The sequence below is a fragment of the Rhipicephalus microplus genome, chromosome 3, assembly GCF_043290135.1.
Source record: "Rhipicephalus microplus isolate Deutch F79 chromosome 3, USDA_Rmic, whole genome shotgun sequence".
In the NCBI taxonomy this organism is placed as follows: Eukaryota; Metazoa; Arthropoda; class Arachnida; order Ixodida; family Ixodidae; genus Rhipicephalus; species Rhipicephalus microplus.
Genome location: NC_134702.1, coordinates 57,904,821 through 57,918,752, shown reverse-complemented (window position 1 = coordinate 57,918,752; position 13,932 = coordinate 57,904,821). Strand labels below are relative to the sequence as shown.

The 13,932-nt window shown below is 43.4% G+C and overlaps 1 protein-coding gene across 1 annotated transcript; it reads left to right on the top strand.

The window, feature by feature from the left end:
- The first annotated feature begins 3,812 nt into the window (after positions 1 to 3,812).
- LOC119186887 (mite group 2 allergen-like Ixo r 2) lies at positions 3,813 to 12,397 on the top strand. Its single transcript, XM_037435255.2, has 4 exons — positions 3,813 to 3,986; positions 6,580 to 6,684; positions 10,438 to 10,610; positions 12,062 to 12,397. The coding sequence occupies exons 1-4, from the start codon at positions 3,908 to 3,910 to the stop codon at positions 12,140 to 12,142; spliced, it is 438 nt and encodes a 145-aa protein (XP_037291152.2). The 5' UTR covers positions 3,813 to 3,907; the 3' UTR covers positions 12,143 to 12,397.
- Positions 12,398 to 13,932: the final 1,535 nt, after the last annotated feature.

Below are 13,932 nucleotides of genomic sequence, written 5' to 3'. Positions count from 1 at the left end.
CGTAAGCGTGAGCTCCCGCTGCTTCACACCTACACATAGTTCCCTTTAGCGAGAGCTGGCGTGATTTTCTTTCTTTTTTTATATATTCTTATTCCCTTAGCCACAGTGCAGTGTAACACACCGGACGCTCCTCTGGTTAAGGGGACAGGGTAAGCAAAAACATTGAAAAAAATCCATTTTTTTCTTTTTGCGTTATTTGAAATCTGCAGTCTTGTTGAAACCAGAATCATTATTCGTTTTTTTTTTTACTCAGTGAATTCCTTTTTCTTTAAAAATGTGATATTTCGAAATTTGTGGGGCGGCCTGCCATGCCCTTATCTTACGTAGCAAGGAATTCCTTGCTGTTTAAGCATCATAGGCGCATGGAGAGGTTAGAGTTCGCAAGCTGGAGTGCATGTTGGCACATTCAGAAAAGAATTGACCCAAAACTGCGAAATTGAAAGAAAGCAGAGTCATCAAGCTTTCTGTGGGGAAGTCTGTATCTATCCGGAGACATCTCTGGGGTGTCATCATTGGCAAGCACTAAAGCTAATATTATTTGGCCATTAAAATAAATCAAGCCAGCTTGAAGGACATGCGAAAACCTGTTCGGGCAACACATTTTCACATGATATCCATTTCAAGGCCTCTGTGCAAATAACGTGGAAACATGGTGTAAATTCAACAAAGCCCAGTTAAGGGGTGAACCATTCATTCATAAAGAACACCTTCCAGCATTTGTTATTGAGGCTGCTAATCCGGAACTAGCTTATCCAAAATTTCTTGATAAATGCGTCCACAAAACCCTAACGAGTCGTCGAATGGTCTTGTGAGAGCAGGCTCCGAAAAACACTTTCCTCGTACACCAAACACTGAAAATATGCGATCTTGATGCTGTGCTCACTTTTAATGATGGCGATATAGCCTGTGGGAATGTGCTGAGCCCTTTTGGAAGTTCGCCACGGCACCGCATAGTGCAGGGCCTTCGCACCCTTCAGCTGCGCTGACAGTACTTTGCCGACAGGGCTGCTCAGAACCTTAGGTGACAAAGGAAGCTCGCTAGGCAAGACGTTTAAACACACAAAAAAAATTATATTTGTGATAAGTATATGGCTTGTACCTATTGAACGGTCTTGTCGATTTTATGTTATCTTGTTGTGCTTTCGGAATAATGCACATCTTTAACATTATATGTGATGATCTCAAAATACACTTTTTTGTACTTATGTTCCTTTATCTCAGCAAGATTATTTGTAGTCATAGATTTCAGCCAGTATTTAGATAAGGTAATAGGCAATATGCTGAAACAGAATTGCTGATGTGTGAGGAAGTGCTTTTTATTTCAACACTATATCTAATTTCCATTATCGAGCAATAATTAGTTACCTGAAGTAAGAAAAATTACAAAAATTAGCGTCACAATTTAAAGCACTAGATCTCCTTCAGTAAAAAGAATGCCTTATGAACACAGTGATAGTAAAATACTTACTGTAACTCTTATGGCTACGGAGAAAAAGGTACGCAAACGTCGCCTAAAATACATGGCGGGTATAAGGCTTACCCTATTCCCTTAACGACACTGTTTTCCTCTTCGTGTTTTCTCCCTATGTTGAAGCCCATCTATGAAAAAATAAATCAGGAGCATGCAGGGAAGTGAACCCGCTGATCAACAAGGGAGGAAGAGAGCAGCGTCAGAGGAGGTTGGCATATAAACGCTGGGCGCGCGCTCATCAATTTTGTTTTTGTTTACGAGCACACAATAAAGGAAATAAAACTGAAGCATCACGGGAAATAAAACCTAGAAGCAGACCCATAGCCAAGAATTTTTTCAGAAGTAGAGGGGGTGAGGGGGTGGCTCGTTGAAGGCCTGAAAAAACACCTCCTCAGTAAAATACCCCTTCAATATTAATCTTGTGGGGAAGAAGGGACGCTGGGCTCCTAGCCTCCCCGCTCCCCTGGCTACGGGTCCACCTATAAACGCAAATGTGGCCGTGTTCGTCTCTCTTTATAGTGTTTGTTTTTTAATAGCGGCGGATTGTAATTCAGTAAGCGCAAACTTTTTTATACTAGCCGGTGACTTCAACGTATACAATATGGAACTAGATTTATCAATCTAGTTCCATATACAATAGGGCCTAGATTTGTCGTTGACTCTTTTGTGTCACTTCATGTCATTTTGTGTCACTTTACGCCACTCGATTTACATTACATGGGGCAATGCTCGGCTAACATATGTCGGGCACTAAAAAAAGGTTTTACAGTACACTACAATCAATCACAATTGTGGCAGAACAATATAAAACAGCTACAAGTACAAACCCTTTTTTACTAGTCGGCGAGTTGAGCGTAGACATTATGGACATTAGTGCTTAGCTTCGCCCAGTCGACAGCATTCACGTCGTGGAGATGCGTGAACTTTTTCATTATTTAACGTCCAATTTCCCCTTCCCGAATGAACGATAGCAAACCAGTGACTTCCTCCGCCTAACCTCCCAGTCCTACCTTCATACTTCGGTGTCTCTATTTGGCTGCGCTATGGTGAACGTTGCGTATACACAGGCAACATATACTATGGGACTTATGCCCTAAAATCAGACACCGCTGACCTTCGACTTCAAAAGCTAGGCGAATGATAGAGAGTGGTGGGCCGGTTGCATACATCTGCGGCAGCGTACGCAGCCCCGATTGCTCACAATGCCAATGCCGCAAGCGCCACGGAAGAGTTCCAGCAGAGAGCAGAGAAGACAGATTTGCCAACATGTTCTAAAGACCATTTGAAAGTAGTAACAAGAAAGTCCAACTTTCCTAGCTACTATAGTATGGGCAGCTGTGATACTTCCGTTTGTATTTTAAAACGTATTAAATTCGAGGTAGCTCTTCGTCTAGCCTGTATAACATTGTCCGTCCGTGTCTCCGTGCCAACGCAACGCACCGCGTTCCACCCCACCGCACTTGGAACGATGTAAAGTAGGTCAAGTCGCAGCTGCGCGTTGACGTCACTTTCTCCCTCACCCGCAAAAGCTGCCGGCTCCTCCCAACACATCTAGGTGGTGTTGCTCCTCCGCCCACTCACGACACACTTCTCTCTCGCTTCCCCCTTTCCACCGCCCGCAACGCTCTACCCAACACCGATTAGCCGGTGTTGCTCTACCGCACGTCGAATTGAAACACTCTTTCGGCTTGTTTGTCTGCGATGAAGCTTACACGAAACCCAATCCGCCTCCCGTGTCTTTGCGTTTCAAAGAAATGTTTACTCGAGTAAAGGCTATACACCGAGTTTAATTTCAAACCGTTCTTCAAGCACCCGCGTCGACTGACACCCGTTTCAGCTAGGTCAACGGCGTACGCACTGCTGTGGCTTCGCATCCCATCATGGTTCCCTTCGTGGAAATGGTCCATTGTTTTTTTATTTCTTTTCTTGCGCGAAACTTTATTCTCTGTAAATGTCATAAATGAATGCGGGTTTCCGGCGATGGACATTGGCTCAACCGACTGATGGTGCGAGCCCGGAGCACATATCTTTGTAATGAATGTCGAAAACACAATGGGCCGTCAATCTGTCTAAATGACGACAAGATGATAAGTTACAGTTCTTTGTTGCGTTTATCTCCGCTCTCTACAACCCTGAACATAGCTAAGTATAGCGTAACGCCAATAAGGTATCCCTATACCTCCTAGCAATCCCGTCGATCTCACGTCATTGAGGTGATAAGCAGTTGAAGCGTCATAAGGCGTATATCTACCACTAACAATGGCCTTTAGCTTGTGAACGTCTCCAGCTGGCTTCGCTTATACGCGCCTCTCTCAAGAGGGCGTATATAAATTGCAGTGGCCACGGTAGCTATCAGCACACGCTCGCATAGATATTAGCAAAGTGCCCCCGTACCCTACTTTCTGTAACTTACCGATTCAGAACTTACCGTGAACCATGATTCGTTTTGTGGCTTGCCTTCTCCTATGTGGCTTGGCCGCTGCACAACGCAGGGACATTATCTACGAAGACTGCGGTAAGCTGTGGAATAAGACGTCGACGTTTCCCCCTTAAGGAAAAAAAAACGCCGTTTGTTTTATAAAATACGGGTGGCAGCTGGCATACTTAATTAACAGCTCAACAGATTCGACATAATGAATCAATTGGACCTTGTTATAAAGTGTGCAACTAAAGGAGCTGAGGAGTTGATTAGTAAAGATTATCTGCAATTTTAGTGTATTTCCCGTTCGCACTCTCTGCTTGCATTCCTAGCACATCCATTCTATTCGCAACATTCCCGGAGTTAAAATCGGCTGCTGACCCTAATGTCGTTGATTCGATCTCAGCCGTGGCCGTTCAATTTCGATGGAAAGACCCATGTACTGAGTGATGTCAGGGCAGGTTAAAGAGCACCACATGACCTAACCTTTCGGAGCCTTCCACTTCGACTTGCCTGATAATCAACATCGTTGGTTAGGCATGTAAATCGTGGGTTAGGCATGTAATTGTAATTTCTATTGCTAAAAGGTGATATTTCGAGTGATAAGAATATTGTCGCCAAGAGGAGTTCTGCAAACAACGCTGAATTAGTGTTCCGTCGTATTTCTTCATCTTTTTTTTTTTCGACAACGTTGAGTAGCCACGTGGTACGTATACATTGACTAGCCCCGCTGCCTTTACCGCTGTTTTTCCTCCCCCTACCGAAGCAGAACGTTTTATTAGGAAAGAAAGATAGAAATGATGGAAAGGCAGAGAGATTGACCGAAAGAGGAGCTGCTACTTTTCTACCTCTTTAGTGAAAAGGGAAACAGAGAAATGCCGAAGGAATGATTTGTTCCTCTAGTCGCTAACGAAATTTTGTCTTCTTTGATATACAAGCAAGAAAGAACAAGTTGAGCACGCGAGTACTGAGAATTTTTCGCTGTGCAGGAGCTTCCTGTTGAATTATTCTTCCAAGAGATTTCACAATAGGAACTTTTCATCTTTTCACGCGCGAAGAAAACGAAGTTCGGTGAAATCTACAGTCCCCAACTGTGAAGACCATATATAGAATCGTTATGTGTAATTCACGAAGTACGGTACATTCTGTCCTATTAAGAATCATGTAAACCAAAACATATAGCTTATAGAGAAAAAAAAACATTCTGCCATACATAACGCACAGCGATATGCTTTTTGATATCACGCACACGATACACTGATTCAACTCAACAAGGGGTGGGTTTGAGCTACTTCGTTCTCTATGGTCAGCTTTTGCGCAAAGTTCTTGGATGAAGAACAAAACAGGCGTGGATGACACGGTGTCTATTTCCCCCTTCGTCCAAAATATTTATAGAGCAAGAAGTAGTTGATCCAACTCGCCTTATTGCTGCGGTGTCCACGGAAACGAGAATATCAATGACATTCATCTGCAATGCGTAAAGGGCGTAAATGGAAGAAATAAAGTATTAGAAAAAAATCTTGCAGCTACATACGTGCACCCATATACATGTCAATGAAGGGAGGGAATTTCCCTTGTTTAACTCATCCCCAATTAAAACCAGCAGATAATGAAGTGAAGGAAGGTATAGTGGAAAGATAATCATACTTATTAAAGCCTATATTGTAGGTGTTGTGATATGGGTGTGACCAGTAAAGTGCGAAGCAAGAGAACTTGCCACCAGCAAAGAACGAACCTGCAGTCTTCGGAAATATATATGTGTAGCTACGTGCGCTCGTAGATATATGTACGAGGCGATGTGTTTGTTCGTATACTGCGAGTACAACCTCGACGAAAACATGTGCTCACGAATGTTCTATAACAGAGTGAACTGCCGCGCAATCATTCCTTTTTTTTTTTCGTCTGCTACCTGTTATATGTTCACTTGCTCGTTCTTGCATTTGAATAACCATTTCTCACGCGGCATGACTTGTCGAAAATTTGGTAGGCGAGGAAACATAAATTTTACCCTTTCCACAGCAAGCCAGTTAAGAGGTAATAACGTAGAGTGTATATTTAAACCAAGTCTACCGATGGTGAGAATTCGTAGCGCGTAGGCACCAGAAGTGCAAGAAGAAAGGATGCAGGACCTGCGTTCTGTCCTATCGTATCTATCATTGTCTGCTTATGCGTTAAATCTTCGTTGCGCGTCACCAATAAGGAACCACTTTTACCCCTGTAAAGTCTACAGGCTAGCAAAACTACTGTACCAAAAGACAAAAAAGCGGGGGAGGGGGGGGGGGGGCTATGGTTCTAATTACAAATACGCGAAACAGAAGTGTGTGGTACGCTCGTAATTTTTTTTAATACAGACGTCGGGGTTTCACGATCAAGCAAATAAACAAGCATAATCAAGAATAATTGTGTGTAAAGCAGTGGAGGCGACAAGCGAGAAAAATAGATGGAAACAAAATAGTCGCTAAGCGTAGTGTATTTACATGTTTTCGGAAGAAATTGTTAAAGTTCGTTCTTGAACAACTCGATCTTCATTCACTCCGTCTGACATGATCCTAACGGAAGCATCGTTTAAAAAGGTTACACGACCAATGACCAATAACACGTATGGTGGAAGACAAAGCGATCTTGCAGGTTTTTGGAGATATCTAACTTTAACGCGAAAAGCGCGTACACTTCGTTTATATTTTTACAGGCAGCCAGGCGAAGATCCTCTCGGCCCAAATAGAGCCGTGCGACTCCAACCCCTGCGTCTTGAAGCGTGGCACGAAGCCCAAGGTGTACTTCACGGTTACCTCTGGTACGTTCTGCTTCATTTTTTACCTCTTGGCTCGTTATCTACCTTGATTTACATTAAAAAATTGCATGTACATCTTTTTGGAGTAAGCTTGGTTGTAATCTAATAAGTACAACGCAGTTGCACTACCTTGGTGCAAGTAACAGTACGAAATTTCTGGAATGATATTTCAACAATCAGTGTCGACTTAATAATTGTCCTTAGTGTCCTTTTAACAGCTGCTATAGATGTTCTGTACTATATAGAAATAGCTTAGGCATGGACCATTAAAAAATATGTTGGATTCCAAAAGCGTCTCTTGTAATCAATACATGTCTTATGTTAGATAAACTTTCAAACTTGGTGTAGAGATACGCTATCGATTTGTGGCACGTTTTTTTTTTTTCGGGCCTATCTATTCGAAATTTATACTGCCACCATTCACAATGCAGATGACGTCCATCTCTCACTGATCTCTCTCATCTTTCAGACTGATTGCAACCAATTAGGAACGGGCGGAAAGCAACGCACTACTTTGTGTTGTTCGACCTTGTTGCTTGAAAACTGTCCCAACTATATTACACCTACACAGAGATTACAACAGGAACTGTTCTTGCTGGATTCAGAGTGAACGTTCTCATTAGCGAGAATAATAGGTCCATGCCCATCGGAGATAAATCACACCGCAATGAAAGTGCTTCGATGTTCTTTGGAGACATTAAAATTTGTCAAGAGTATCGAGCGAACGACAGTTGAAATTCGATTTAGCAAAAGAAGGATGACTTTCGTATTATTTCGATAAATCCAGAAGTTCCTAGAATTGAAGATATTTTTTTCTGTCATTCGAAATGTAAATCGTTACGCAGCCGCAGTGACATTCAAAACCTACTGCGGCTTTCCCGCCCGCTGTGTGAAATGTCTGCGAGGGCATCCCGAGGGCGGCCCGGACTTGGAGCATCTCACTTCACGTAGACTTCGGGAACACCTAGTATGTACGGGTGATGCAGGCAGGTTAGACGGTTACGTGCAGCTGCGGCAGGCTATTGATATGCGAAGACGCGAAGAATCAACGTTTTGAATCGGAGAGAAGTTGAGCGCGAAATTTATAGTGGAGACCGTCAATGCTATATGTTGCATAAACCACGAAATAACGAAAGCACCTGCCTTTTGCTGAAAGAAATAAAAAAAAAGTCGGGAGCCCGATTTGGCAGCAGATCAGCCCAGAAAACCACACGAGCCCTCCGGCGCTACTTCAAGGCTACAGAACTAATGGCGAATTTCATTGAGGGAACAAGAGTGAGGGGGTTAATGCAGTGAGGAGTGGGAGGCAGAGCACTGAGAGCAGGGTCACATGATCTACTACTGGAATGGGGTACGCTCCCGTAGAGTAGAAGAGAGGGTGATAGTGACAATCAAAGGTCACGTGACTATCGTTGACTGCACCTACTCCGCTTTTCAGTCGAGGACACTACGAACTGCGCCTGGCTGCTCTCAGTGCAGCAAAAACGCTCTCGCTCTATTTATGGATGATAGCACTGTTACTCCCGTTCGACCACCGAAACACGTCGGCTCTGAAGAGGGCGCTTTCAGCGTGATTTGGAGCGTTCCTTCTCTCCCAATAGAATTCGCCATAAGCGACCACCTGTGATACGCTGCAGCATAAATGTGCTGTAAAAGTCAGCTATTTTTCTTTTTCTTTCTCTTTTTTTTCACTCCCTTGTTCGCCTCCCAAAGTGTAGGGTAGAAATCTGGATGTAGTCAAGTGACTATACTCCTTCTCTCTCTTTCCCTGGGTATCTGCGAGGGAATAAAAATTTTTTCGTTAGATTGAGAAGTTCGATAAACTGGGTTTCTCGAGACCAAATAAGTTTTCACCACACTTCGAAAGTGCACACCGTGCCTCTATGCGCGCCACGTTAAAACGAGAGCTGTTCACCTCACCTAACGGGGGAACTTCTATATGTATTTCCATTTCTCTGGAAATTTTTCTTATCCCCACAAACAAAAATTGGGTAGCTGTCGCCAAAAAAAGGCGGCAAGCCCTTAATTCATTTTAACTTCAGTGATAATTACGGAAAACAAATCTTTGCTGATCAGTCAGGATGAGGGTGGTGTTTGGCCAATTCGAGCAAGAACATGCGTTTTTATTGACGCAAATAAATAAACACACGGAAACACAACCATACGTTGCTTCGCTGAAAAAAAAAAAAAAGGCATGTCTCATTGCAGAATGGTGGTGTTATATATCCAAATATTTACGCTGTTATGCGACATTAACAAGTAGTTATTTGAAATATAATAATAACGATACATGCGAAAGACTAGGAAGAGCCTACGTACATGTTCTTTCTCTTGTTTATTGACGTGCACGTGATATTTCGTCCCTTATATTTTTGCGCTTTTTGAATAAAAATATTATAGGCATGTGCTTGGGCTGTTCTTTCGTCCATTTACCCCGTTTTCTCGTGCAGTTTCCTAAATAATATACACTCTAAAAAATATCGAGTGAAAAGGGGTGTCTTTTTGTCCCACAACAATAATCGTCATCAGGCTTGCGTGCGCTCTCTTTCTTGAAAACTCGGCGCTGGCCACTTTCCTATCGAGAATGAAATGTAACCCTGATAATGGGCATGTCGATCGTGACCGGAATGTACCGGGTGCAGGGCGATAGCGAAAGGATGGAACGCAATATATAGATGACGATTATTGTTGTGTGACAAAAAGACACCCTTTTTACTCGCTCTTTTTTAAGAGTGTATGTGGGAACGCTAGCCTAACACTTTTTGTAGCGGCAGATGGTTTTCTAAACGCTAAGCCGAAATTCGGCGAAGTTGGACTAACTGCAGTCGTTAAACCAACGGACGAACGGTATGTCCAACAAAGACTGAATGCGTGACTAAACGCCCTGCAATGTAGGGACCAACGGGGAGAATAACTGCACCGTGATCGCCTTCCGTTTTAGTATATGTAGTCCAGTGAAACAACTGGACTATATGTGCGCGGCTATGAAATGTGTCTCAGCTAGAAAGAACACTACATACTCACCTCTCTATCTCACCATCGTCATCCATTAATCTTTCTTTCTCCTTTCCCTTCCCCCAGTGTAGAGTAGTAGGCTAGAGCAAGCTATCGCTCAGGCCGACCTCTCTGCCTTTCTGTAAATAAACTTACCTCCTCCTCCTCTAGAAGAAAAATCGCCTTCCGTCGATGCTATTGCGCATTATCTGCTACCGAGGTATTCACAAAATTTCTGAGAACAACATACTTGCACAAGCGGCCGTATCGAGTCATAATGATATCAACGATCTATCCGGGTGAATACAGAAACATATGCTGATTTACAACTTGCTGCTGTAACTAAGCGATGGCATGATAAACGCTCCGAGCGCTTGCTGTTTCGGTATACTTCAAAAGCGCGGCGCATTCGCAAGTCTCTGCTGCATCGAATGCTAACTTACGAGAGTGACGCTGAGGTATGTACGAGATACTTTCTTTTGGAAAGAAAGCATGGCAACAAAATCACGATGGCGGTCCGGTGCAGCGAAGGCTCGCCTCTTATCACATCAAGCCACTTTATTTGGATATTTCGTTGGTTCTTCTTCACCTTTACGTCATAGACGTGTATTTCACGCAGGGACAGTGGTGCAATAAACTTTTTATTCTTAGCCTGACTTTGACTATATTTTCCACCTAGTGCGCTTGATGTAACACAGAGAACCAGACCGCACTTTTGTTTTGTTTTCCGTCGATTGAATCGTTTCGTGCGCCAACTCCCAGATCAGGACACCGAGAAGGCCACGCTGGATGCCACAATCGGCGTGTTCGGTCTCGAAATTTCGGTGCCCGGCCTGGATAAGGACCTGTGCGAGAACATGGTGAAGTGTCCCATTAGCAAGGGCCAGACCTACTCCGGCGTCATGGAAGTGTACGTGCCGCCATTCGCACCAGCCGTAAGTAAACTTTGGAGGTCATTCATGGTCGCACAGACGGCGTTACCTTTTGTTATGACATTTTCCTGCTGGTCTATAGTCGCTCAATAAGAGCAGCCTGGTTTGTTTGGTTATAAAACAAATAAATTCAAAGCACACAACCACACCAAGGTAAAAAAAACACACACACACACAAGAAACACAGGTGTCTTAGCGCTTATGTGTCCTACGTGTTTTTTGTGCTGATCTGATTGCATACTTTGAATTTATTCGACATGTCATACAATCACGCCCAAACCACCACAATTGTGCTTGACACCCCATTAATAACGCAAAAAGCCTTAAATGCCTCATAAAAAGCGAAAATCGAACAAAGGTACGCATCGCCAATATCAATGACGTTACCGTGACGTCACCACATGACGTAAAAATGTGCCGATCACAGAGGCAGTAAAAAATCCCGTGACAGGCAAAAAACTTTCGCAATGAGGAGGGGGGGGGGTGGAATCAATACGTTACGGGCTTTTAGCTTGTAAGTACGTATATTTCTTTACGTTACCATTTTGCTGTTATACGTTTACCTTGTTACCGGGACCCGAGGTTTAGGCGAATGCGTAAGTATTCCTACGAGATTTTTTTTTTTTCTGCTGCGAACGCATCTACAACAAGAAGTCTCTCTAGCATCCGCTAAGCCTTATTCATTCGCCGCGTCACATGGTGTGTATGAAAGGGAATATATGGTGCACCTTTTTCAGATGAGAGAAGGCTTCAGATTTAGCCGAACATTATTATTATTATTATTATTATTATTATTATTATTATTATTATTATTATTATTATTATTATTATTATTATTATTATTATTATTATTATTATTATTATTATTATTATACTGCTAGTAATACTAATAGTAATACCTATATTGATATTAATAAAACTTCTGCTACTCTCATTATACCGTTCTATATTTCACAAATATTTTCCTTAAGCCAGAAGTCGGTGGATGAAACGGAAGTGCTGCGCATGAAACAAGAATGTCGCTCGAGGTGCATGCCACAATGCTTCTAATTGGGATCGTGGCTTCCACGATCTGCACCGCCAGTGGTGCCCAGTCGGTGCCGATTATGGAGCCCATGATAAGCAACCCATATTTCAAATGCTTTGTGCAAATACACATACAGTGCTACTCGCTTACCTTAACACCGAAATATCGGCCCTTTATGGTCTGCCCGAGAAAGCAGATGAATTTTTCTATCGTTATAAATAATGTCTCTAAGCTGGGTATAAACAATTATTTAACCATTCTCGCTTATAACTTTCAATGAACACACGTGCTTAAAAGTTATGAACTCTTCTAGTCACGCCAAATGTCCTTGACAAAAGCGAAGGCGAAGATATACATGTACGTCATCGCGAGGATCTGACGTGTGCTAAAATAAGAGCTTCTCTTTTTTCCCTCTCCCTCTTCGCAGATGAAGACTCACGTCTCACTCAAGGTGGTCGGTGACAAGGGCGTTAGCGTCTGCGCTAAGACACCCATTATGGTTGAATAAACCAACTACCACCGCTTTCTCCCGCACTGTGCATCCACCCGTCAGAAGCCAAGAGCACTGCATCATACTTAAATGCCAACTTAAGATGACGTTTTCCGTAGGCTCTTCCGCTACCTCTCTCCCACCCCATCCCAGCAGCCCTTCATGACTGCAGAGACGACATAATTACTGCACCAACCGGATCGCAGAATAGAATGGGGCTGTGGACAGAGAGCTTCACAGAAAAAACTAATAAAGTTTCCTGCTTCTACTGCAGTCGGACAATAATCTTCCATTAATACTGCGTGAAAACGACATTACTGCCATCTATATGATTTGACACCAAGGTTTAAAAAAGATTGCTCGATTAGAAGCTCACGCAATGCTTTGCCAGCAGTAGTGAAGCCAGCTTTTGTCATTCAAAGATCTCAGAAACATGCTATTTTCTGGTGATGCCCACCTGGACCTCAAGTGGCTTGCATTTGTTAGTCTAAAAAATAAAGTTGTTTCTCTCTCTCTCTCTCTCTTGTTAGCCGAAAGGCTACGTTAATTATAAAGAAAAATATAGTTGTTTCCGAAAAAATAATCCGCAGAGACTCGTATCGGTTGCTTAATCTCCAATAAAATTTGCCTTGAATTCAAGGATTTGCCTTGAATTCAAGGCTTACTAAAGAAAACTAGCAACGCAAGGACGCACTTGAAGCCCTATCTTACCCGAAAAGGTTGCCACGTTAAACTCGTTGGCCGTGTGAGGAAAACGCTCTTTCGCGATCGCCGAACGCCTACTGCTCATCATGCCCCAAGTAAGATGGCTGCCGCAGCCGCTATCTCACGGTTGGCATGCCTTCATTTGTGGGCAAGAATTTTCACTCCAGCATTTTTTGTAAACCTCTTTGTTCGACACGCAGAATTTGGATAACATGGACCCGGACAAGAAAAGGAAAGACAAGAACATGAGCAATGGTTTATTACTGGATGAGTCGTAAACACTATTATCGGTTATAGGACTGATAGCTTCCGAATGATTTTTCGATGATTTTTCGAGATGGCGACCTCATGGGCTCTTCGTGTGACGTGGACTTGCATGTCCGCAGCAAAGCTTGCCTGCAGGATCTGCCGCTTCTGTGAGCCTACAAACTTCTGTAGTTCTTTGGTTGATGGGTTTGACAGGCAGCCTCAGAAGATGTTTTCCATTGGGACTCTCTCCACAATTCTAGCAATGACTTGTTTGAATTCATCCGAGTTTTTGTGGTGCATTCTGAGAGGATTTGGCAATGTGTTGGTAAAGAGTTGTCCTCATACAATAACTTCAGCTTTGGTAAGTATTTTGTGATGCGGCGGTATGGGTTGCCTACCTAGTTCGAAAACTGCACGTGTGTTTCTATTTTTATACATCACCAGTCGCGCTGATTGCGGCGATAACGGTGGCCTCATGGGGTCGTACCAGCGAGCGAGTTAGCGCAGTGTGCTCGAAAGATGTCTGGGTTATTGACGCGTGGACCAAGCATGCACTATGCCTCCCGCTCAAGCAACGTGTTTTGTACTTATCCTAGACCTCGCTCGCTGCGTGCCTCGTTTCTTGAAGTAATTGAGCTCTACGTCGTGTGCCATATCAGACGCCGCGAGCAGCTGGTTACGCAATGGAGAGTTTCCGAATATGGGGTCCAAGGTATCAAGTCTCCAAGCTGCGTTGTGTTGGTTGCTTTTGTGTTCGGAGGATTAGCAGAGTGTGAAAACTGGGTCAAACGCAGGCTGGTTTAGGTCAAACGCACGGGACGCCACCATTGGCCAAATTAAAAATTATGCGAGAC